This window comes from Taudactylus pleione, unplaced genomic scaffold (genome assembly GCF_031769625.1).
Source record: "Taudactylus pleione unplaced genomic scaffold, aTauple2 ptg000046l, whole genome shotgun sequence".
Lineage (NCBI taxonomy): Eukaryota > Metazoa > Chordata > Amphibia > Anura > Myobatrachidae > Taudactylus > Taudactylus pleione.
Window position 1 is genome coordinate 9,201,736 of NW_028284448.1, and position 26,286 is coordinate 9,228,021.

At 41.2% G+C, this 26,286-nt stretch overlaps 1 protein-coding gene across 5 annotated transcripts in view; it reads left to right on the forward strand.

The window, feature by feature from the left end:
• The window catches only part of LOC148537665 (uncharacterized), a 259,972-nt gene that overhangs the window by 212,000 nt on the left and 21,686 nt on the right, over positions 1-26,286 (forward strand). For all 5 annotated transcript variants that reach the window (XM_088460467.1, XM_088460468.1, XM_088460466.1 and 2 more), the window contains one exon: positions 21,880-22,089. In XM_088460467.1, coding sequence (XP_088316593.1) covers positions 21,880-22,089 — 210 coding nt within the window. The remainder of the gene's footprint in view (positions 1-21,879; positions 22,090-26,286) is intronic.

Genomic DNA, 26,286 nt, shown 5'->3' on the forward strand with positions numbered 1-26,286 from the left:
AGGCTAAAAAGTGGAATGTTATGCAATGGCCAAGTCAATCCCCTGACCTGAATCTGATTGAGCATGCATTTCACTTGATGAAGACAAAACTGAAGGGAAAATGCCCCAAGAACAAGCAGGAACTGAAGATATTTGCAGTAGAGGCCTGGCAGAGCATCACCAGGGATGAAACCCAGCGTCTGGTGATGTCTATGCGTTCCAGACTTCAGGCTGTAATTTCCTGCAAAGGATTTGCAACAAAGTATTAAAAAGTGAAAGTTAGATTTAGGATTGTTTAGTTTGTCCCATTACATTTGGCCCCTTAAATAGTGGGAGGCACATCTAGAATCCGCTGTAATTCCTACACCGTTCACCTGATTTGGATGTAATTACCCTCAAATTAAATCTGAAAGTCTGCAGTTAAAGCACATCTTGTTTGTTTCATTTCAAAGCCATTGTGATGGTGAATAGAGGCCAAAATCTGAAAATTCTGTCAATGTCCCAATATTTATGCACCTGACTGTATATCGATACACCAAAAATGTGTCGGTGCCACCTTTTTCAGGGGGTTGATAAACAATTATTATAATAATACGTACTCCCTTAATATAAAAGGTGTCAGCTAAGCCCAATGTGAGAGGACTTTTGGAAGAGCCCTTAAATGTGAAATATTGCAAGTGTGTTAGGTGATAAGCGACTGACGTATATTCTGCAATGATTTGTGAAGTGTGCAAATATTAACCAACAAATATATCATACAGAATGTGGATTGAAAATAAATATATCACAATTTATTATTTAAAATAATTAAAATAATTGAATGCTGTGCATACAAGCACAGATAATGCAAATGAATTAAATCAATTTCCCACAATGTGCAAAGAGTGCTAATAAATATTTAAGATGATGTTAAAAATGCAATTCATACATTTATATACATCTAAAAAGCGAATGGAATTCATATATTTAAAATAGTCGGTTACACAAAGGAATCAGTGGATAAAATAACAAGTAAAACTAATTCTACATTTTTTAAAAAATAGTTCAAAACTTGTTTTAAAAAAGGAAGTTTCTACAAAATGAAATACTTATCTGTATTAGTTAATTCAAGGCAGCTATCCCAACGCGTTTAATCCATTTGGGGACTTCATCAAGGGGTGCAGTTAATCGGGGTTTGTCACTTTTTATACCCTTTATGAGACAGGGCTCCAATTGCCTCATTTAGCTCATTCATGACATCACTTCCGGTCCGTCACATCGAAAAATATATTTATTTTATCCCACATCTATCCTTGGTATAGGATTTATAAATCTTAGATCAGCGATCACTAGATCCTAAAATGATTTGAGGCCACTTAGTCATATACTGGCCTCCGCACTTATTACCTAGGCTTCCGCCCAAAGTTGACGTCATAGTCAATATATCACTAGCACAGGTAAACTTGTGGTTGCTTCCGGATATGTCCGCATCTTATAGTATTGCGTCCGCTATTTTCTTGTGGTCCGTGTGCGGCTTTGCGTCCGCCATTTTGTTGTGGTCCATGTGCGGCTGTGATGTAGACCTAGCTCTCAGCTCGGCAGAGTTCTCCAAGTGTCCTCCAGCTTGCGTTGTTGCTTCCGCCTACTGGTGACGTCTTGTCCACTCCCCATTTTTCACTGCATTCAACGCATCTGTCGTGAAGGTATCACTTCGGCATCATTGTTGCTATGGTAACAGAGACGCCATCTTTCATGCACGGTTGATGATGAAGAAGGGGAAAGAAATTAGAAAAATGCATAAAAATAGGAGGTTGGCTTCCTAATCATATGCTTGGCTAAATATGTTTGAATGCATATTAGCTCAATGTGGGTAATGAATAGGAGTTCTCTGATATCAATGTAAAAAATAGTGAATAAAAGGAATGTATATAATGGTTTGAATCTTGTATATAAAACATTTTTCTTTTTTAAAAAAATTTTTATGCGATTTTGTATTTAAAAAAATTAAAAACCAAAAAGGATCAAAAAAGATATGGGGGTTCCCAAAAAATCAGGAGACTCCCGCAGTTCTCGGGAGAGTAGTAAGGAAAATGCTAGTGGATATAATTTATACTATTCTTACCCTACAATAAGGGAAAAATATTTATATTTTGTTATTTTCACTTGACCTTGGGTCTTTTGACTTAAAAGACTGTCTCCAATCATTTATATAAATCCTATTTTGTCCTTAAGCTCATAGTTCTAATTTATAATTTTTTAAAAATGCCACCACCAAAGAGATAATGTCAGTAAACTGATAAATTCCGTAATGACTTTTTTTTTTTTTTAAGAAATTTAAAGAGAATGACAATGAAACTGTTATGATCAATGTGCAGCACTATGTTTTCAATTGGCCATGGTGGGAGGTCAGACATTACAGTCCATATTATATCAAAGAAACACAAACTTACATCTCAGGCTTCTTTAACTTCCAGGAAAGTGACTAGTTTTTTTATATACCTGTCAAATCGAATGAGTCTCCTACTCAAAAAAACAAAATGAAAGTGAGGGAACATTATTATTGTTAATTATAATAATACACTGTATAGGGCGCATTAAGTGGTCCGCAGTTTTGTACAGAGGGCAAATAATAAGGCAGTGCAAGGCAGAACAATAATACAGTAACCTGTACAATGCAGCAAACTACATAACAATTTGGGATGAGCGCCGACCCCCGTGTTTTGGATCTGTATCACCCCCTGTTTTGGATCTGGATTTGGTTTTGGCAAAACCGCCCCTTTGCGTATTTTCGTTTTGGATCTTTTTTTTTTTTAATTCAGAAAATCTGTTAAAATCACATAATTTGTTAATTTTTTTTTATCCTACAGTATTATTGACCTTGATAACATTAATGTCCACTCGTTTCCAGTATATGTTGACCACCTCACAGCTCACAATATTGTTTTCATCCGGTTTAGACCCAAAATTTACATCAAGCTAGCTGGCTGACTAGGCTAAGTGGCAGTAGTAGGCAGCACAAACACGTGGCAGCTCAACATCCAACATGCAACATAAAAAACATATGTTTTCATTAATGAAAAGGCCTGAGGGAGTTGGAGTATGTAGTTGAAGGCAGGGACAGGAAGGGTTGATTGGTAGTAAATTTAATTTCATTTTTTGTTTCCGAAGCAAATTTATGAGGGAGAGCATGGGTGAACAATATGTCCCATGTTTTGCCCACAAAATCAACTTGGTGGTTCTGAATATATTTTTTCAAATTAAAGGGGCATGCAGTAGATGCTGTCTGTGCCCATAAACATCTCTGGATTTTTGGCATTCAGCAACCACATGTCAAAGATTGCAGCAGCAGTGGCAGTTCAACTTCCAACATGGCACATCAGGAAACAAATGTTTTTATTATTCAAGAGGCCTGAGGGAGTTGGAGTATATATGTAGTTGAAGGTAGGGAAAGAAAGTAAATTTAATTAAATTTTTTGATTACAAAGCAAATTTATGAGGGAGGAGGGGAGGCATTTACAAACAATATTTTACTCATTCACATCAGTCTTTGACCCAGAATAATCCTTGAGTGCTATGCCTGCTGCTGCTGCTGGGAGTGGATTTTCATCCCAGAAGGGGACCGGGAAGACTACTAGTAGTGCTTTAAAAAATCAATTGACTGTTAAACAATCCTCTGCAAAGATTCCACTTCACTACAAAAGCAATTCCCAACTTGTACAGGGACATTAAAAAAAACTTAGTGGCCTCCAAAATGCCATTGTACCCACTGTCCACTTAACCACAGATATGTGGACAAGCTGAACAGAGCAAGCGCAAGATTTAAGGTTTAAGTCTTATGTTGTGTCTTTCTTGAGAATCCTTGAGCGCTATGCATGCTGCTGTTGGGAGTGGATTTTCATCCCAGAAGGGATGAAGATATTGTGTCTTTCTTTCCAATGGACACCAATCTGAAGAGATGCAAAGAGCTGTTGGTAAGCAGGGTGTCAGCTCAAGTGGCACGTGATGCAGCGGTGGCTTCTCCTTCAGTTTCTCCAGCAAGTGCATCTGCCAAGAAAAAACTAAACTTTCCCATAAAAAAAAAACACTCATGATGCAGATGAGTCAATACAACAAACTTTTTTCTTTTTGTCTTGTGCCCAGGCATGACAATGGGCTTTTCCTTATCATGGGCAACAACTGTTTTATCCATTGGTGCCTAATTTACAGAAACAACATCCTCATCATCAACATCCTTATTAATGTCAGCTACACAAATATCCTGCTCATCCTGGTGAACTTCCATAGAAGCATCCTCGATTTCTATGTCAGCATGTTTACTTGTGCTTACATCATGTCGAAACCGGATAATTGGCTGAGACAGGATCGGTTTAAAAATGAAATCTGCACGACGCCATTTTGCGAATGGCAATGAGACGCCATTTTGTGACTGGCCGCCCAGCGCCATTTTAGTGAATCTCAGCCATTATAAGTACATACGGCGATGCTATTATTTAGCGTTGTGCAATTTCCACGCAATGGAAAGAAGTTAAAACTTCTCATCGTATAAATACAGACAGTCACTAAAATATATAAAATGATCAACCCTGCAAAACACGTACCATGGTGTACTGCACAAACACGTAGTCGCACAACGCTAACTAGCGTCTTTTCCCAAAACCACAATACTTACACACTGCACACTTACATAAAAGGTTCCCTAGCATTAAAGTGTAATATTCAAGGTTTATTCAGTAATAATGTTGTGAAATAAAGTTTATTTGATATCTAAGGTTTAGTACATGGTAAGCAGACCGGGTTTGGTGTTGTGCTGATCCACTGTGTCTCTACAGATTTTCCGGTATCATCGGTGAGAAGATCGCAACATGCGTCTGCAAATTATGGACTATAGAGAGTTAAACATTAAATTGTACTCTGTAATGTTACCAGCTTAGATTTATTATGCAGCGGGAAAAAAGACACAAAGGGCTGTTGGAGGCTGGTTTGTGTCCATACGAACTGACCTATGAACTATCCTGTAACAGAAGAACCTTTAAGATGAACCAATGGAATCACGTCAAACTGTTCTATTGTATTGCCCATCCCTGAAAGAGTATATATGTGGGTTCTCTAAACTTGGATGCCAGTCTTCTTGCTATGCTGTTGATGGAAGTTTCTATATTGATGCCAGAATCTGGGTCCAGAGCGTGTGCGTATGTAACAACTGTACCTTGGGTCTGCATGATTTATTTGCGCCAATTGTATTTAGATCACAACATGTAACCATCTGTTTTTATATTGAATAATAACTGTTTGTGCTTTGGAACCACAATCAAAGTCTGAAAGCATTTATTTCTTGTGCGGCTCATAATGCTAAATAGCGACAATTTTAGAAGGTATAGAGAGGCAGGAATCAATAGTTAGAAGGTATAGAAAGGCAGGAATCGATAGTTGGGGGCTCACAGTGTGAAATCACGCTACCGGTCACTTGGTAACACTCGTCAGCGATCTCTCAGCAAAAGGGTGGAGGCGCCATAGCAGGAGAACGCATTGTGCCTTCGAAAATCTGCTACCACTTTGTTGCTGAGAGTCCACTACCCGTTATAGTGGCTTAAGGAGCGCTGATTAAGAATCCAGGGACAAGGGAGGAAAAAGATTGATAGATTTTTTTGTATGATAAAAAGGGGAAGTCGCACAATAGCGTAAGGGTAATAATACATTTTGTGTAGTAGTTGCATTATTGTGTATGTGACTAGTCGCACAATAACGTATATGTATTTCCTGTATTGCTGCCACGTGTTTCAAACAAAGCCGTTGAGAGTGCATGGTGATATTGATAGCATTGTCATAACCCTCTTGATCAGTGTTGCCATAGTCTGGGAAAACGTGTATTTTTCTGCGCAGGAAAAGGGTGTGTAACAGTGAATATTTGTTGGTAGGGGTAACATGTTCCCTAGTTAAGGGTACCGTAGGACCTTTAAGTGCTAGGCGCCTGATGTCGGCCTAGTGGCTCGGTAGTGGATACCGCAGTCTATACACATAAGCAGGTGTATTTGTTGTCTTTGTTGCAGTTTCGGCTCTCAGTGTGATTACAGTATTCAGTGATCAGTTAGGGTTATTTGAGCATTGTAATTGAACCGCACAGTTTTGGCTAAATTGTGATTGTGAACTGAGTAGAGGGTGAATTAAATCACTGAAAAGGGGAGGTGTTACTGGAATGCCTACATGCTAGCAGTTGAAAGGTAGTCAAAAAGGGATTAGGTGCGTGGAAGCAGCCTGTTTATTCTTCCATAGGTGTGTGGGCGCATCCTGTTAATATCGTCCACAGGTAAAGTGAAAGTATCTTGACTTTCTTTCACCAGTCTAAATCTCCATTGAAAAGCTTAGGGTTCTCCCAGGATGGGAGCCAAGCAAACGGTAGAGCTGTTAGATCATGTGCTGCTGTTGGAAGCGCCGCTTGGGTTGGCACAGCATATTATGCATACTAAGTACGGTGCTTATGCAACTAGGTACTGTGATGTATGGTTTAAAATGATGATGAGGAGTGTTAGACCTTTCCCCAGAATTGGCAGCTTTGATAAGGAGGTACTGAACAATGTCCAAGATGGCATCTGTATGGTGCGCTCTCGAATGAAAATGGTAAAATATAACGAGTGTTTAAAGTTGTGGCAGTATGAGGGGGATGCGTGGCTTAAAGGTGTGCAAACTAGCATCGCAAGCACGTTACAGGAGAGTGCACCCGCAGCGACAAACTGCGGTGCGTGTGCGCCACGAAATAGTGCACACGTGCAGCAAGGTAGCATTGCGGAAGGTATTGCCAGTGGTTCACGCGCTCCACCACTGCCCTATGCGGATAGGGGTGCAGGTACAGTTGTTGAAATAACCCATAAAAATGTAACAAGTAACTTGTACCCTCTCTTGAATAATCACAAAGAAAATGTTAATGATGCGGATGATGAACCTGTTATGTCTTCCATTTCCCATGCTGTACACATGTTAGATGCTCCATCACAACACGCACACGTGGTGGCCCCATCTCCATCAGTGATAGTACAGGAAGTGTTAACATCCACTGCACCTGTAGAGGAAATTGTTAACCCTATCCGTAGCATTAATAGACTAAATCCCCAGCCAGGTAACAAGGTCAAAAGTAGCGGTGCGGCCGGTCTGCATCCCATCCGGACAATAACTGTCCCGAATGCGGATGCGAACGGTGTAGTGCCCACAAGGGAGGTAGCAATGCATTGTCCTTGGACAAGAGTGGAGCTAAATTCCATAATGAATGATTTCCCTGATCCTAAAAAGGAATTAGCCAAATGCCAAAGATTTTGAAAAATTTGGGTAGTGCTCACGAGCCAACCAATAAAGATTGGCGAGTGGTGTTAAGGGCTTGTCTTCCACACAATACCGACGTGAAAAAGTTTATCACGTATTGCGTACTGGATGGAGATATTCCCTTAACCGACGAGAGTAACCAAGGTAACATTACCCGCATAATAACTCAATTAGGTATATATTTTCCAGTAGTAGTTAACTGAAATAAAATTTTCACCGTAAAACAAAAAGAGAGTGAATCTGCAGAGGATTATTGTACCCGAGCTCTGCAGGCTATCACCCAGTACACTGGGATAGAGGATATTAGAGATAGCACTCATCACAGGGGAATGATCATTACGGTACTTATGGATGGTCTAAAAGACAATCTAAAGACCTGAGTACAGACCTCATTACCTGGCTGTAGAGGAGTTACGGTAGACACACTCATAGAATCAGCTATTGAACATGATAAAAACATCCTTAAAAAGAGAGAGACCCAGAGCGAGAAGCTAATGGCTGTTAGTATTCAAGCTCTAGAAGGAATGACTATAACATCACAGCCACCAGACACACATGCACCTGCACAGCTTCATGTTCTCACCAATCCCTAACCACCTCAAACACTACCCTACCCCACTTATCACACACAGCCACAAAACCCATACTATCCACAACCACCATATTACCCTCAAAATCCTTATCCACACCCACAATCTTTCCCTACCGCTCAACCCTTGCAGCAACCCTTCCACCCACTCCACTCACGAAGGTGCTTCAACTGCAACCAAGTGGGACATGTGAGTAGGAACTGTAAAGTGAAGAAGGTAGGACCCCCTAACCAGGGAGTACCTGGATAGCCCCATAAGGGATATACACAGAGTACAGGAAATTTCCAACAGTCACCTGCTCCAATTGTGGCCGTAAATGCTGTATTGGAGAGTGAGAGTCAACGCTAGGATTCAGGTCATACCTGTAGTCTACAGATAGTCAGGTTAACGGGAAGTACTAGGGAAGAACCGGTAATGATGATTGATGTAGCTGGTACTAAATATCCTTTTCTTGTAGACACAGGGGCGACCAGGTCAGTGATAAAATCTCCCGCTAATTTACAGGTGACCAGCGAGACAGTACCAGCAATGGGCGTAACGGGTAAAGTGCAACATTATCCTTTAACCAAATCCACAGAGGCCACTATCAGGCCACTACATACCAGGAATTCTTTCCTCCTGGCAGCAGCGGCTCCTACTAACCTACTGGGAAGGGATTTGTTATGTAAGATGAGATGTGTCATATATGCTACCCCTGATGGTATATTTCTAGATATCCCAGAGAGAGTTGCGCACGAGGTGAGGGATATATTGGACACTCCCCAAAGGATAATGTATCACTCTACTGGTTCAGGTGAAAATCCATCTCAGGCAGATCAAATGCTCTCTCAAATCCCAGATTCACTTTGGACCAAGGATGGACATGACACTGTATTAATGGCAAATGTAAGTCCCGTAATGGTAAATCTAAAAAGTGGTAGGCAAGCTCCAAAAATTCCCCAGTACCCATTAAAACAGGAGGTAGAGTTAGGGGTTTATCCCATAATTGAGTGATTATTACAGCAGGGAATCTTAGTCCATACAGCCAGTGTAGCCAACAGTCCCATCTTTCCTGTGAAGAAGAGTGGTGAGAGGGATTATAGGCTGGTACAAGACCTTAGAGGGGTTAATAAGGTAGTAGAGAGCCAATTTCCCATAGTGCCAAATCCAGCTGTCATTCTTATGCAGATCCCACCAAATGCAACCCATTTCACTGTCATTGACCTCTGTTCTGCTTTCTTCTCTGTACCTCTTCATCCTGACTATCAGTACCTATTTGCTTTTACATACAGGGGTGTACAATATACATGGACACGACTGCTCCAGGGTTTCATAGACAGCCCCAGTATCTTCTCCCAGGCATTGCACGACTGTTTACAATCTTTTCAACCTACCAATGGATCTGTTCTAATACAATATGTGGATGATTTGTTGTTATGTTCTGATTCATTTATATCATGTTTAAATGATACTAAACTTTTGTTACTTCATCTCTCACAAACAGGGCACAAGGTATCAAACTACAAATTACAGCCATGGAAGACTAGGGTCAAATATTTGGGACACTGTCTAACCCAGGGGCTACGACATTTGACAACTGACAGAATACAGGCCATACAAACTGCCGCAGAACCAGCAAAAAATTTGTACCTTCTTGGGAATCAGTAGATACTGCAGAATGTGGATCCCTGGTTTTTCTTTTTTGGCCTTGCCATTACAGGACTTGGGGCCTTATTCAGAGTTGGGAATAGAGAGAGAGAGCACTTAAATGTGTATCTGGACAAACCATGTTGCAATGCAAGGGGTGTAAATACATACATTTTTTTGCATGTGGGGTAAAAACTGGCTGCTTTTACATGTAGCCCACAAATACTGCACAGCTTTATGATTACTCTACAATTTAGATTTCAGTTTGGACACATCCCTCCAAAATCTAAATCTTTCTGCACATTTTAAATCTGCCCCACCTGCAGAGAAGCATGGTCTCACCAAGATGATCAGGTGAGAGAGATATCTCTCTATTCCCAAGTCTGAATCAAGCCCTTAGTCTCTTCCTCAAAGGCAGATTGTGTCATACACACAGAGGAATCAGAACAGGCTTTCCTTAATCTTAAGGATAGTCTGACAAGAGAACCTGCATTGGGAATACCTGATTATGAAAAACCTTTTGATTTGTATTGTATGGAAGCTGATGGCTGTGCAGCAGGTGTCCTCACACAAAAACATGGTGATGCCAGTAGGCCCGTAGCATACTACAGTGCACAATTGGACACTGTGGCAAGATCACTCCCAACATGTTTAAGAAGTGTAGCAGCAACTGCTCTATTGGTCAGTAAGAGTGAGGATGTGGTACTAGGCCATGAGATGATTGTCTATACTCCCCATGCTGTATCTGCTTTGCTAAACTTTGCCCAAACCAGACATGTCTCCTCAGCTAGGTTCACAAAATGAGAACTGACCCTAATAGCACCTGCAAACATCACCATCAAAAGGTGCAGTATGTTAAATCCAGCTACGTATTTTCCATATGTGCAACATGATGCACAAAGGGTGGAGAGAGGTGAGTCACTGGCGAGTTCTACAGGTATATTGATGCACATGATTGTATGGAATATCTGAATCAAACCTTTACTGCAAGACCTGACATATGGGATACACCTTTAGAAAATGTAGATGAGACATTTTACACGGATGGGAGTTGTCATAGACAAACTGACAATGGAGAGTTATGTACAGGTTATGCTGTAGCAAATGACGAGGACGTTATAGAAGCCGAACCTTTAGGCCCACCACACTCGGCCCAAGTGGCTGAACTGGTGGCACTAAAGAGAGCGTGTGAATTAGCAAAAGGTACATTTGCCAATATCTACACTGACTCTAGGTATGCCTTTGGGGTTGTACACTATTTCGGCACCCTATGGCATCTGAGAAAGTTTATGACAGCAGCAGGCACACCAATTGCACGTTCCAGACAAATAAAAGGACTATTGACAGCAATCCAATTGCCTAAGGCAGTGGCGGTAATTAAGTGTAAAGCCCATACATGTGAGGATGATCCGGTGTCACTGGGCAACAACAGGGCAGACAAAGCTGCAAAATGAACAGCAGGTTAAAAATGAATATACCAACTGAACAGATGATGACTTTTCAAACGATTGATATGCTGAAATTAATTGAGATGCAAAATTTGTGTTCCATGCAGGAAAAGGCAGTCTGGAAGTCCAAGGGATGTGGGCAAGAGTCTTCTGGACTCTGGAGAGATGGTCAAGGTAAGCTAGTGGCTTCCCAGGCATACTACCCAAGCCTGGCTGAGGCAGCGCACGGTCTGACTCATTTGGGAAATCAAGGTATGTGCAAATTGGTGAGAGCATACTGGTGTGCATCGGGTTTTTCTTCTCAAGCGGAAAAGCAATGTTCTGTCTGACCTGCTTGAGGAAATACATTGGGAAGACTATCCCTACCGAACCATCCGACATTCCTCCAACTGACGGACCTTTTCAGGTAATACAAATTGATTTCATCCAATTACCACCCTGCAGGAATCCAAAGTATGTATTAGTGTGCACTGATGTGTTTTCTAATTGGGCTGAGGCATACCCAGCTTCCACTAATACTGCTGCGTTTACTGCCAAGAAAATTGTTCAGGAGTTTGTATGTAGATACGGTATCCATAGAATAATTGAAAGTGATAGGGGTACTCATTTAACAGGTGATGTTTTCCAAAGTATGTAAGCTGATGGGTATTAATAGTCGACTTCATACCCCCTACCAAACGCAAGCCAGTGCCAAGGTGGAGAGGATGAACGGGACTATCAAAAATAAATTAAGTAAAATCATGTCGGAAACTGGACTGGGTTGGCCAGAAGCACTGCCACTTTTCCTTCATAGTATCAGGACAACTCCTAGACCCCCTCTCATTCTGTCCCCCTTTGAAATACTGGTTGATTATAAGTCCGCAGGAAGATTTGAAAGGTAACAATGAGGTAACTGTAAGGCATCTTATAACAATGAGTAAACAGTTAAAACAGCAACAGCAGAAACTGAAATTGTTGTCACATGATATGCCTGAAACAAACTGCCATGATGTTGAACCTGGAGAATTTGTTATGTTCAGAAATTTCTTGCATTCAGGTTGTTTGACAGATCGGTGGGAAGGTCCGTATCAGGTGTTGCTAACGAGCACAACTTCATTGAAAATGGCGGAGAGAGAAACCTGGGTCCATTCCACTCACTGCAAGAAGGTCAACCAAACGGTGGAGAAAAAAGGTGGAGACAATGCCGATAACGTGGACCTGTCGATCGCGAGCTTGTTCCGGGAGGGTTAAACGGTTGCAGTGAGATATCTGAGCTAAAGAAATTTGTAGATCCTTGCTACAGCAATGGACTGGTCTGCTGTGTTCATTTTTGTATTCTCTTCCAGAGTTTCCAACATCCTGGTTTGTTCAGGGATCTCTGGTTTTTGTGACGGGGGACCGATAGAAGAGATGGGAACTAATGGCAGTATTGATGGAGTGGAGTCGAGAGGAGGAGTACTATGCCAGTCAGGGGAGTGTCTGACCAATCTTAGTACAGTAATTAAGAGATCTGTTATTTTGGATACTCGGAGACAGTGTGAAGGTCTATCGTCTGAGGATTATTGTATGTGTGAGTTGTTTGGGTCCGTAATTGATGAGAGATGCATCCAACGGTGTCAACCCAAGTATAATCAGTATTGGGGTGGGTATCCTTTAGAGGATTATCATCACATAGTGGGCAAAATTACTAAACCGACTGTTGGGTGTGCTCTCACGTGCCACAAGGACAGCATAATGTAGGATTAGTGCCATTTCCATTAAATGTCTCTGAAATCACAAAGAGGGCATGCACTGGATGTCCAAACCACCTCATTTTAAACTCCACCAGTATCAAGTAGATAAATCAATTTTATGTTTCAACATCACCAACTCCAATGAACCAGGAAGTTGGGAGATGACTAGGAATAACCAGACGATGACCTTCTCACTAAGAGCTGATCATGAGCCTATGAATTACGAACTGTTACGCACACTTAGGTCAGGTGGAAGACACTTCCAGTATAAATATACACTAAGTTCCACCAAAGAAATGGTTGGTAGGGTACCAGAAGGGTATTGTGCCAAGATATTACAACAAGAAACTTGAATGAGTCAAATGGGAGAACCTGAAGTAGGATCACTTGCTAGGGAAATGTGTGGGTTACTGATGTTCACTATTCCTTGTGTTCTCCCCGATGATGTATATTTTATATGTGGAAGGAAAGCATATAAGTGGCTCTCTCCGAGTTCTGAAGGTTTGTGTTACCTGGGAAGAGTAGTCCCAGAGGTTATGACCCTTACACATGGTGAAATGCTTGGTATTCATAAAAACACACCATCACCATATCTTCACACACAGTATGAACACAGAGACAAAATAAATGAGATACCTGGTGATGTGCATAAAGCCACACAGTTAATTAGTGAGACAACTGGCTTTCAAGTTTTGGTAGCATTGGATTCCACCAGGATCGCTCGGGGTACACTAAATTTTAGATATCCAAGATCTTGATAAATTAATAGATAATATCACCGAGATGTATGATGACACATTCAGGTATACAGGTAGGAAATTGCAAGCGTACAAGAGAGAACCGGTGCAACACAGATTAGTCTTAAATTATTCAACAGCTGTCACTGGAGGGTATGCATAACTTTTGCCACCCAATTTGGAGTAAAGTGTTGCACATACATTACAAATGATACCAGCGATCCCAAGGAGGTAATAGACCGGAAGATGGATGAAATTCTGCGGTTAAAATGGGAATTTCGGAAGAACCATAATGCTTCAGTGGCTGAAGTAGAAGAGAAGGTAGAGGAATGGGTTTCATGGTTGAACCCAGTGAAATGGTTCTCAGGTCTAGGAGAGTGGGTCCAGGAAATGGTTGCGAGCATAGGTAAACTCCTGATCCTCATACTGGTTGTCATCATAGTAATTGGCATATGTGTCAGGTGTGTTCCTACTGTGTTGAAATGTGGAGAATGTAAAAATAAGGTGAATCAAAGGAATGAAATAATGATGGTGGTCAGTAGTAACAGTATGAATACTGAGGTAAATGTTGGACTGCATTACAACACTGAACTAGGCAATACCATCATATGATGTATAAGATTTAGACATGCATAAAATGTGTTACTAAAATGTTATTTTAAAACATCTTAAGTAATGTAAGTCCCTATTCCCCCTCAAGACTTCCTTTATAGGTCTGGTGCATCCCCACATCTTTCCCATGATCTCCCAAGATTCGCGGTGTGCGTTTAAGGGTAGTTTTACGTCCCCTCCTAGAGACACATCGATGGTTTAAGAACCACCTTGTGCCATCCCATAACATAACATTAAATAATATGCCATAATGTAAGCCTAAATTAATTTTAAAAATCAGTGTGATAGCATGTTTTTTTGCTATCAAAGGGTGGACTGTTGAAGCCGTATAATTGGCTGAGACAGGATCGGTTTAAAATTCAAATCTGCACAACGGCATTTTGCGAATAGCAATAAGATGCCATTTTAGTGAATCTCGCCCATTATAAGTACATACTGCGATGCTATTATTTAGCGTTGTGCGATTCCCACGCAATAGAAAAAAGTTAAAAATCCTCATCATATAAATACAGTCACTAAAACATATAAAATGATCAACCCTGCAAAACACGTACCATGGTGTACTCCACAAACACGTAGTCGCACAACGTTAACTAGCGTCTTTTCCCAAAACCCCAATACTTACACACTGCACACTTACATAAAGGGTTCCCTAGCATTAAAGTGTAATATTCAAGGTTTATTCAGTAATATTAATGTTGTAAAATAAAGGTTATTTGATATCTAAGGTTTAGTACATGGTAAGCAGACAGTGTTTGGTGTTGTACTGATCCACTGTGTCTCTACAGATTTCTGGTATCGGTGAGAAGATCTGCAAATTATGGACTATAGAGAGTTAAACATTAAAATGCGGCTTTAGATCAATCCTTTACTCCTCATTGCCATTTAATAGCACTCTTACATCTTCACAAAGAGGAATTACCAGAAGAGGTTACTCATAATCCTCTTTTAATTTCAGCTTGGCGAGTATGGCAGTTTACACGAAAACAGAGAAATCTCAATAGTCATTATTCTTTATTTCTCCCGTTAATACTTAACCCTGAATTTCAAAATGGTGCTGCTTCGATGCCTTTTGGTTCTTGGGAACGAAAGGGGATCCTGTGGGTTCGTGCGCTGGTTGACACTGAGACTTGCAAGCTGTTGCGGGTGGCTGACGTATCCACTAAATATAACTTACTCCAATCTCACTCTTGGGCGATCCATCAAGCTCAACATTATGTAAATTCGGTAATTAGGGTGTTCTCACCTTTAGACTGGTCTAACTCGCTAGACCTTTTATTAACCTGTCCTATGGGGGGAGGAGGGACGATATCCCTACATTATAAGATTCTTCATCCTCCAATGGACCATGAAAAAATAACCACAGGTCTTTCTTCTTGGTTAAAGTTATTCTCTCATTTATCTATGGCTAAAATATTGAATTCACTTTCCTATTCTCAATCTATACTCTCAGCAAGTATTTATAGGGAGATGTTTTATAATATTTACCACAATGGATATATTTCCCCCCATCGCAGGTTTGTGATGGGAGCGTCTGACACTAGCAATTGCCCTAAATGTGGGGCTGAGGAGGCAAATTTTGTTCACTGTATGTGGGAATGTCCATTAATACGACAGTTTTGGTCATCAATCAATAGATATGCCTCTTCTTGCCTGGTTAACTATTTACCCCTATCGGCGGAATGGGCAATACTGGGCATTTTACCATCTAATGTTCAAGCTCCATCTGAAAGTAAGAAATTGTTGATGATAATCTCTGCAGTGGCCCGTAAAAGTATACTCCAGATGTGGATTAACCCATTACCTCCATCGATTTCACTATTTAGAGATAAACTATTTCATGTTTTTCGGATGGATTGGTTAGAAACCACCCTACAAAAAGAGGTCAAAACAACTTTTTTCCAATTATGGGAAGGATTTATAGACTCGCTATCTACATCTATCAAACAGCAAATTTTCAATTGTTTTCAATATACCTCATGGTATGAGACTCGTATATTGCTTTACGACCCTCCGATTGTTTTTAACACTCCGGGTTGATATTAAACATTTGATTCTATTTGGATGGGAGTGGGGAGGGGGGGGACCCGGCAGGCCACGTCCAGTGAAGAAAAATCTATGTATACAAATTGTGTTATTGTATGATTGATTGTATACTATATATACTATGGGTTTAAATTGTGATATGTTGTTTTTCTATGCTCTGATGAATAAAGAAAGTTTGAAAAAAAAAAAAAACATTAAAATGTACTCTGTAATGTTACCAGCTTAGATTTATTATGCAGCGGGAAAAAGGACACAAAGGGCTGTTGGAGGCTGGTTTATGTCCATACGAACTGATCTATGAACTATCCTGTAACAGAAGAACCTTTAAGAAGAACCAATGGAATCATGTCAAACTGTTCTATTGTATTGCCTATCCCTTTAAGAGTATATATGTGGGGTCTCTAAACTTGGATGCCAGTCTTCTTGCTATGCTGTTGACGGAGGTTTCTATATTGATGCCGGAATCTGGGTCCAGAGCGCGTGCGTATGTAACAACTGTACATTGGGTCTGTATAATTATTTGCGCTAATTGCATTTAGATCACAGCGTGTAACCATCTGTTTTTATATTGAATAATAACTTTTTGTGCTTTGGAACCACACTCAAAGTCTGAAAGCATTTATTTCTTGTGCGACTCATAACGCTAAATAGCGACAATTTTAGAAGGTATAGAGGCAGGAATCGATAGAAGGTATAGACAGGCAGAAATCGATAATCAGCATAAGATGCAGAACCACCAGTCATAAATTAGCCTTTCCTTGCCACTTCATGTGGTGAAACTAGCATATTGCCAATTTTTTATCTATCTGCAGCTAACTTTCCCTTTGATGTTTTTCTTCTTTACCACTGTAAAAGATTGGTTCTTGATTTTAGATGCCCTGACTTAAGCCCTGTATGCCCTTGGGCATCGGCTTTAGTAGATGATGTAGATGGACTAAGTATCGTCATGACTGGTGGCACTGGCAGCAGCTCCAGCACTAGTATGTGGTTCCTGCTCTCCTCTCATGTCTCAACTGATTGTTCTCCATATCAACAAACACGAATGAAGTGGGGTACAGGACACATGTCAATTTATACCAATTTTAAATGTTACACTGCAGTATCAATGACCTACAGTGTCACAAGATTGTTTATGAATAAGAAAGGAATAACACACTGCGCTGCCACTTAGTGTCACAAGATTATGTATGAATAAGAATAACACACTGTGCTATCACTTACAGTGGGCCTGATTCAGCAAGGAACGCACGCACTCGGCCGATGTTTTTGCACTGCGCATGCATATGCATCGCACTGCGTGTGCACAAACTAGCCAGTGTGATCAGGTTAGGATACGCAGACTACACCCAGTGTGTATGCAGACCCCTCCAATATTGATTGACAGGTAGTGCCATTTGTGGGTGGTGATCAGGCGAACTCGGGCATTATAACGCCGTTATAGTGGCGTGCATAATTAAGGCAGTGCAGCGGCATACACAGCCATACTGTAAGCTGTACACAGGAAGCAGCCAAAATCCTGGTGATCAGGCTGTGAGTAAAGGGAGATGAGCGGCATAGTATGGGGTTGGGCGTCTGCATCTTTTGCTGCAGTTTCCGTGCGTATGCACTAATTGACATTTTCTCGTAGTGGATTGATGCGTCCGTCTGCATCCATGCGTTGCTTGCTGAATCAGGCCCAGTGTCACAAGATTAATTATTTAAGAATAACACACTGCGCTGCCACTTAGGGCCGTATTCATTGCTGGCGAAAAGCCGTGATCTGCAAAAAGTTCTCGCCGGTGACGTAATTTCGCCAGATGAGAACTGTTCCCCGTATTCAATTCCATTGACTTTCCGCTGGTGCGAAAAGTCTGCGCCTTCTAACCAGCGGGAAAGATTCGCCTCTGAAAGGAGACGGAAAAAAGTGCAGAATTGGGGGTTTGGGGTGCAAAGTTACGGCAACACCCCTGCAGCCTTGGGACAGTCCCCCAAAGGTAATCTGCATCAAAAATAGTTTTAAAATTACTTTAGATCACCCCAAAAAAGTACTTTCATTTTGGGAGCGAAATAAAACAAAGTTGGCGGACAGACTTAAAAACTAGCAAAATCGACTCCAGGGGGTCCCCCAAGTATGCCCAAGCTGTTTTTTGGATTGAAGGTGCATTTTTTACATTTCTAAAAAATGCACTTTAGCAATTTTTAACCATGCTTGCACCCATTTTCATGTACCCCAAATTTGCTGGGACTACTTATTTTTGGCAAAAAAAACACCTAAATGCTATTCTTCACCACTTCTGAAAAGACACTAAATAGCAGCAATTGAGAGCATTTAAGCACCCCAAATACCACCAGCAGGGATATTCGGGGGTATCCATAGTGATCCCCCATGTCAGTGCATCTTTTGGGGGGTATCAGGCTAATTTCCCCAAATCTGACAGGACTTTTCACCTGTTTGAATTTCACTGGGACGCGTTTTTGCGTCCTTTGCAATTGAATAGGGCAAATCTCAGTGACTAGCGCGATACTTTTCCGGAGCCTAAACTGGCGTTGACAGCGTAAACTCTGGCATGCGAAAAGTCCAGGACTTTTCGCCTGCAATTGAATACGGGCCTTAGCGTCACAAGATTATTTATGATTAACAATAAAACACTGCGCTACCACTTAGTGTCACAAGATTAATTATATATGAATAAGAATAACACACTGCGCTGCCACTTACAGTGATGCCATTATGTTTTATATATAACGCATGTTATTTAGCACTTTGTTGTGGTCTTGTAGTCGGCGTGTAGACTATTTATTCACAATTGAGGAAAGAAGTGAAAAGTTGACTATTAGACTGCGCTACCACTTACAGTGTTACAAGATTAATTATTTATGAATAAGAATAACTCACTGTGTTATGACGATAAACTGCGGTCGGGCTGGCAGTGTCACCAAACAATAATAGCGCAGCTAAGTTGCTAACGCGCACACACACCAAAAAAACACTTATTTTTTTGGACACTGGGGAAGAGCACCCCTGATTGAGGCAGCAGCCCCTTGATGAACAACACAGACCGTGCCCCTTTTTTATGGACAACAAAGCACAATCTGCCGAGTGCGGAAAGACCACCTGCAGAGTCTCAAATACGTGGACGATAAACTTCAGCAGTGTAACCGAACAATAATAGCGCAGTTAAATTGCTAATGCACACACACGCACACACAAAAGGACTTTTTTTTTTACACTGGGGAAGAGCACCCCTAATTGACAGAGCACCCCCCTCCCGGACAACACAGCTCCCTTTTATGTACTGCAGCCCTAGCCTGATAGACAGGACAACACAGCAGCAGCCACAGTTAATTGACAGGACAAGTGACACAGCAGCTGCAGCACCCACTGAAGGAAGCCCCCCTTTATACTACAGCCTAAGCCCCTTTATGGACACACAGCAGCAGACTTCAGGCCAAAACCCCTACTGGAGACACACACTGAGTGACTGACAGTGACAGACTACGTCTGCTAGCTTCTCTCTCTACAGCCGGAGTGAAAATGGCGCCGATCGCGGGGACCTTTATATAATCCAAAACCTGTGAAAATCTGACAGCAGGAGGATGACGCGTTTTGCCTCGTTTTCGGATCCGAGTCACGTGGAAAACCTGAGCCTAGCTCGGTTCTCACTTTGGATCTGGAAGTTTGGGTGGGTCCGGTTCTCAGAGAAATGGACCCGCTCATCTCTAGTTACAACACAGCTAATGAAGCAATGGGTGCAAGGGCAATATACCTCGTAAGCTGTACCGATTCACCTGAGTGCAACTAACAGGTTTAGAGCTGCTAATAGAGGTGTGAAACTAGAAAAGGAGGGGAGTTTGAGGGCAGAGAGCCCATGGAAAAGATGTAGAGTGTCGCTGGCACGGAAGAGACGTAGGTAGTGAGAGCAGGAGGGAGGATCATCATCTACATCATAATGTCAGTTTTTAATAGTATTTCATTAACTGTTCAGTAGACACGTCGTTTTTTTTTTTTTACAAACATGCATATAAACTGTAGTCAGGAATAGAGAAATGGACATTTAAGCACATATAAATATTACAAAACACCACAAAATTCTACATACAGCCTGTATTTTGCCTTCACAGTATATAATTCTCATTTTATGAGGTTTATGTAATAAGGCGGGTATCCACTACTAGATATACAAACGAGAGCACGATTACGACATTGCAATCGTGCTCTCATTTGTATATCTAGTGATGTGCCTAGACTGAATGTTCACTCGTTCAGTCCAGGCACATCCATCATCCCCGCACATGCTGAACCTGACGGGATCGTCAGATTGACCAGCATGTACGGGCGATGATAGATGTCAGAAGCGACCAGCGTGAACGCGCATCGCTGGTTGCTTCCAACCAAAACATGCCTGATGCATGCGCGATTTGCAAGCGATTGCACGATAACAACGTCATTATTGTGCAATCGCTTGCTAAAATCGCCTAGTAGATACCCCCTATAGTGTGTGCAGGTTGATGGCGATGGTGGGATCACCGCGAATGTGTCTTTTTTTTTTTTTTTAATGAAATATGACAACCTTAAAAGTTTGGCATAATATGAACTGGGGCCAATGGGTGGTATATTGGGAACTGGAAAACTACAATATGAAATAATATGAACTGGGTGTACTGTGTGGCATAATGTGAAGTAATGCAGTACCATGGGCAGTGTCGGACTAGGGCATGAAGAGCCTACCGGGAAATGCAGTGATGGGACCCATACGTGGGGATGTGGCCAGTCTATACTGCTAGTGCATTTATGATAATATACCAGATTAATAAGAGCAATGCATTTTAGAAAATATGCCATAGTCCTGTGCAGGATAATGTTACATATGTATAATTAAAGTGCACAGAATGGAACTTGATCCCTAGAGGAGGGGCTGGGCCCTCAGGGAGTTTCCCCTGTACCTCTGTGGGCCAGTCCAACCCTGACCATGAGGCATGTCTCTCTAGAACAATTGGGGAAATGGCTCCTTCAAAATGTTGCTATGGGGCCCACAGAGCTCTAGTTATGCCCGTGGGCACATTGCCGAGGTGTATGCTTTGGATAATAGTAGAGCATCATGAGAGTGTTTCACTGAATTCTATTTACACATTACAAGGTTTTCTAGGACTAGCTGATTTGACCTGTTTGTGTTTCGTTCCATTTTTCTCTTCAGCTGTAATCTCTTATGAGCCCTCTTTCTTGTTGTTTCTCTATAATATACTTGTATAGTTGATATAGTATCAATGGCCTGTTTTGCTTACTTTACAGAGCTGCAGGACCATTAGTTCTATTTAAATCGATATGATGTGGATGATGCTAATTATATATTTGATTTAAATTGTTGTAGAGCTTTTTATCCCTTGCTAATATTACAAAAGTTTAGTGAAAATGCATCCATAGATGAATTGTCTGCGATTCTTATGCTTGATACATACTTGGTTATACATCGCTCATTTGATCAATGAGTGATATATCGCGAGTGCATCGGCGGGTGTGTACACCCGATATGTCTGTGAACGATATCACAGATGCCCATATATCTAAAAGATACATTGGTGTGTATCTGCATGTGTGTACAGGTGACTCGCCGGCCGCCCGCACACTTGCTGCAGGGACCGCAGACACTGACATCTAAAATGGGTGGGCAAATTTGGCCAGACATGTCGGGTGGCCAATTGGTAAGTGTGTATAGCTCAGCAATCAGCCACTCGGGTGGCGGATCGGTCTGCTGACTGATCAGTCATTGTACTGTGCAGCCATCTTAAAACTATGGAGATAACGTAGCTTTGTGATAGGCTCAATGAACCATTGTTTGACAGTTTTATTTTTGCTTCACAGAAACAGCTACTCCATGAGTCTGAGCACAGACACTCTCAAGAATCTAGAAGCCGGCAGCAGCTTGATGGTATTAAATCTGCCAACATGGACAAGCTGCAGGAGGACATAGAGGAAAAGGAGCAGAGAGTGCGCTTACTTGCGGAGGAAGTGGAGAGATCCTCCAAAATGAGTCAGCTGCACCAAAATAAAGTAAAAAAAGAAGTAAAACAGGTAATACTGCGGAATTTGGTGAAGTTATAAAATCTGACAAATAACGTGCTTTTCCCTACCCCAACTGTACTGAGTGTCAGAGAGGGGTGCAGCTAAAACTATGAGATGGCACACAGGAGAGTTTGGGGGAGATGTATGATGCGGCTAGGTCTGGGCGTTATTTGTCTGGACCCGCTTCTATGCCGCATCGCGGTGAAGTATGTCCAGCTACTCGATGCATCTATTAATGTGGGTGTTTTCTGTCTGGGAAAGCGTTATATCCTCTACTGGTGATATGCGCTCTCCCAGCGTTGGCTCTCCTCTTCGGTGCTGAAGTTTTGACTGCGCAAGCGCCACTTGTGTATTTCCCAGTTGCACCCACGGCTAATTGCAATTAATAGATATAGTTTTTTTTTTTGTTTTTTTTAAGGCACTATCCCTGGTTTTCGGAACTGACAGCCAGGGTCAGTGCTATGCATACAGCAGCAACAGCTGCAGCTGTCAGTACCACTGACCGTTCATATACTGCCAGGCACATTGGCGGGCTATCTTGTAGATAGCGCCTATAATGAAATAGCGCGTCTGTCTTTTAACACAAAACCCCACATTAATACATGGGGAGAAAAACCCCCATATCGCCCATTCATGCATCACTCCCCTTGTCCTTTCCAATAAGTCTGTTCTGTGTAGGTAATGGTGGTAGTGAAGTATACAGCAGAATCCTAGTTTTAGCATGTGTTTCCTAGCTGCCTTGTGTCACACAGTCCCACTCCCGATAGTATTCCTTCCTCAACTTCCTTCACTCTTGTGCAGCAGGGCAGGAAATTCAACATTTATTTCAGCATGTCATTATGCAGGCTAGTAATATGCTCCATATTTGCTCAAAATTGTGAAAAGAAAGAAAAAACCTTTTATTATGGGACACACACTTGAACTAAACTTTACATATAAAACTTAACTTTTATTAAATATGAATAGAGATCCTAAATAAAATGGACTAACAACATAAAACATAGAAATCATTGGTATAAGTGCTGAAACAAGTCAAAGTGATCCGCTATAACTATAGTGAAATATTGTACTTCATGTACATAGCGAAGACCATCCCGTTACAGCCTCACCATCTCTACACATGAAAAAATGTTCCCCCAGCACTCTGCAAAGGACCAGCAATGAGACTTAAATACTACAGGATAACAGAAATACAGATCTCATTTCACATATATTTGCAAAGATATATTTAAGCCACCAGGCCACGTCAAAGCATCTCTGTTCTGGTGGTCCCTAGTGGCTTAACATATCTTTGGAAATATATGCAGGCGGCCTGGTGGCTAAATCTCTGCAAACTGAGATCTCTGTATTTCTATTGTCATGTAGTATTCAAGTCTCATTGCTGGTCATTTGCAGAGTGCTGGGGGCACAGGTTTTCCTTTTTTATGTATAGACAAGGTGAGGCTGTAAGGGGATGGTCTACCCTATCTACATGAAGTACCATATTTTACTATACTTATAGCGAATCACTTCTCCATACTTCTTATTGTATGTGCCCCTAATAACATAGTATTCAAGTCTCATTGCTGGTCATTTGCAGAGTGCTAGAGGAACATTTTTCCTTTCTCTTGTATAGACTAACTCCTCCCTTGTCATGCACCTGTGAAGGGCCATTAAGTTGATTTGAGCAACCACCATTTTATCCATGTCTATACATGGTCTATGTGAGTGCATGATCTATGAGCATCAGAGTGATGGAAACAGTTTTGTTAAACCAGGAAATCTTCTACTTCCACTAAACTGTTGTCGAAGTCGAATGATTGCATGCGACCGCAATTCAACTGTTATCGGACAATTTGGCCGCCCGCTGCCCGATTTATGTTGGTACAGTCTACGATGTAACATTGCGTGCGCATGCACCCAGTGTGTGCACGTATCCACACATTCGCACAACACTAAATAGTGAATAATATACAACACTCTCACACTGACCAACACAATATTCATGCAGGGTTTAGTTAGTAACAACAGACAGCTTCTGTATACATGTCTGAGAAAAGCAATTAAAAAAACAATACACCAGGATACTGTGAGTGTTTTACATATAAATTGGGAAGCCCTGTATATAGACAAGTATGGCTGTGGCAAATGAACTATAACCCAGACATTGATATGCACAATTGAATTTGTCTGTTAACAATGATCAGAGGTTTTGCATACCAGACACAGTGGCAACAACAATCAGCTGGGGGTCCCCACCCTGCTTGAAAGTGAACCTAGCTGTTTGTAACACCTTGCATTATAGATTTAAAAATATGTTAGTAAGGGATAGAAAATATATATATATATATATATATATATATATAATCCATCATGAATAGACTTGCATGCATAAAACACACACAGACTCAAATGCATAAACACAGCACATTATGCACAGTTGTGCTGTTTCACTCTACAAATAAATGCACCACGCATATTACCAACTGTATGCAATATTCTCTTACACATACACAAATTACATGAAAGGTTCCCTAGTATTAAAGTGTAATATTCAAGGTTTATTCAGTGATTATTAATGTTATGTAATAAAGGTTATTTGATATTTAAGGTTTAGTACATGGTAAGCAGACCATGTATGGTGTTGTACTGATCCACTGTCTCCACAGATTTCCGGTTCCATCGTTGAGAAGTTCGGAACCTGCGTCTGCAAACTATGGACTATAGAGATTTAAAACATTAAAAATGTACTCTGTAATGTTAGCAACTTAGATTTGCATGCAGGGGGAAAAAGGATACAAAGGGCGGTTGGAGGCCGTTGTGTCTATTTGAATTTGACCAATAAACGATCCTGTAACCAAGACACCTTTAAGAAGAACTAATGGAATCATGCCAAACATCTATTTAAGGATACTGCCTTTGAACCTCTATATACCCCTGCCTATACCTTCTAATATCCTGCCTATAAACCTCTAAGGATGACGCTAATTTGCATACGCAGTCATACAGTAAATAAAGACTCCAGACCTAGAACCTGTGGTTCCAAAGCACAAAGTATTATTCAAGTAAAAGTACAGCAGTTACACGCTATGATCCTCATATAATCTTAGCGCAAAGAGATTATACACACCCAAGTACAATTATACATACGCAGCGCTCTCTGGTCCAGATGTTAGGCATCAGCAAGAAACCCCTCGTCAATCAGCATTCAGCACAAAGACTAGGAACCCAGGGTCAGAGCACACATATTTATACCCCCCCCCAGAAATAAACAACATAATAGAGAAGTTTGTTGCTAATACCATTGGTCCTAAAGGAGAGGGCATATGTTATAAGGCATTTAACAGGTTGATTCAAATAGACACAACCCAGCCTCTAACAACTGGGGGTCTCTGGTTTCCTGCCTCATGCAACATTCTAACAGTTGTTCATATAATGTACATTTTGTTGCTTGAAGTCTCTGCGGTCCATAAGTTGAGAATGCATGATGCGATCTCCACACCGATGGTACTGGAATACTGTTGAAAGAGTACGCATCAGTACAATACCAAACACGGCTTTCTTATCATGTATAAAACCTTAGTTACCAAATAATCTTTATTTCACAGAATGAACAAACTTAAATCTTGTACTTTAAAGCTTATTAAACCTTTATGTGAATATGTAATGTGTGAGTATGCGGGGTGTGATGTAAAGACGCTAGTTAACTTGGGGCAAATGCATGTGCATGAAGCTAATAAACAGCGTTTTCATACAGGATCTTATGCATTCGCTAATATGTGACTAGTTAACAGCGCAATTGTGCGTATTAATGTGTGTATGAGAAATGGTGCACTTAAATCTCACTTAAACTAAGTGAACACCTAGCAGTGTGGAATGCTGAGCATTATAGTTCCACACGCCCCCGTCTCTCAGCAGCCCCCACCCTTCCCAGGCTCAAAATACTGGTCTTTGTTCTCCCAGGGTCTGTGTGAATGCAAATTAGCACAGCTACAAGACCTAAACATCAGATAACACTCTTGGCTTTGAAGGTATTTTATTGTAGGAAGCCTGCTAATGTAAGGTGCTACAAACGACCCTCTTGCTGTATTCGAGCAGGGCCACCTGGAGTGAGAGCAGACGTTATATCCATGAAGCTTGTCTACACAGGCTAGTCGTCACGTGGCCATTTGTTCTGCTTAGCTAATGCAATCCAATTGTGACATACTGTACAGCCATTTCTGAAAT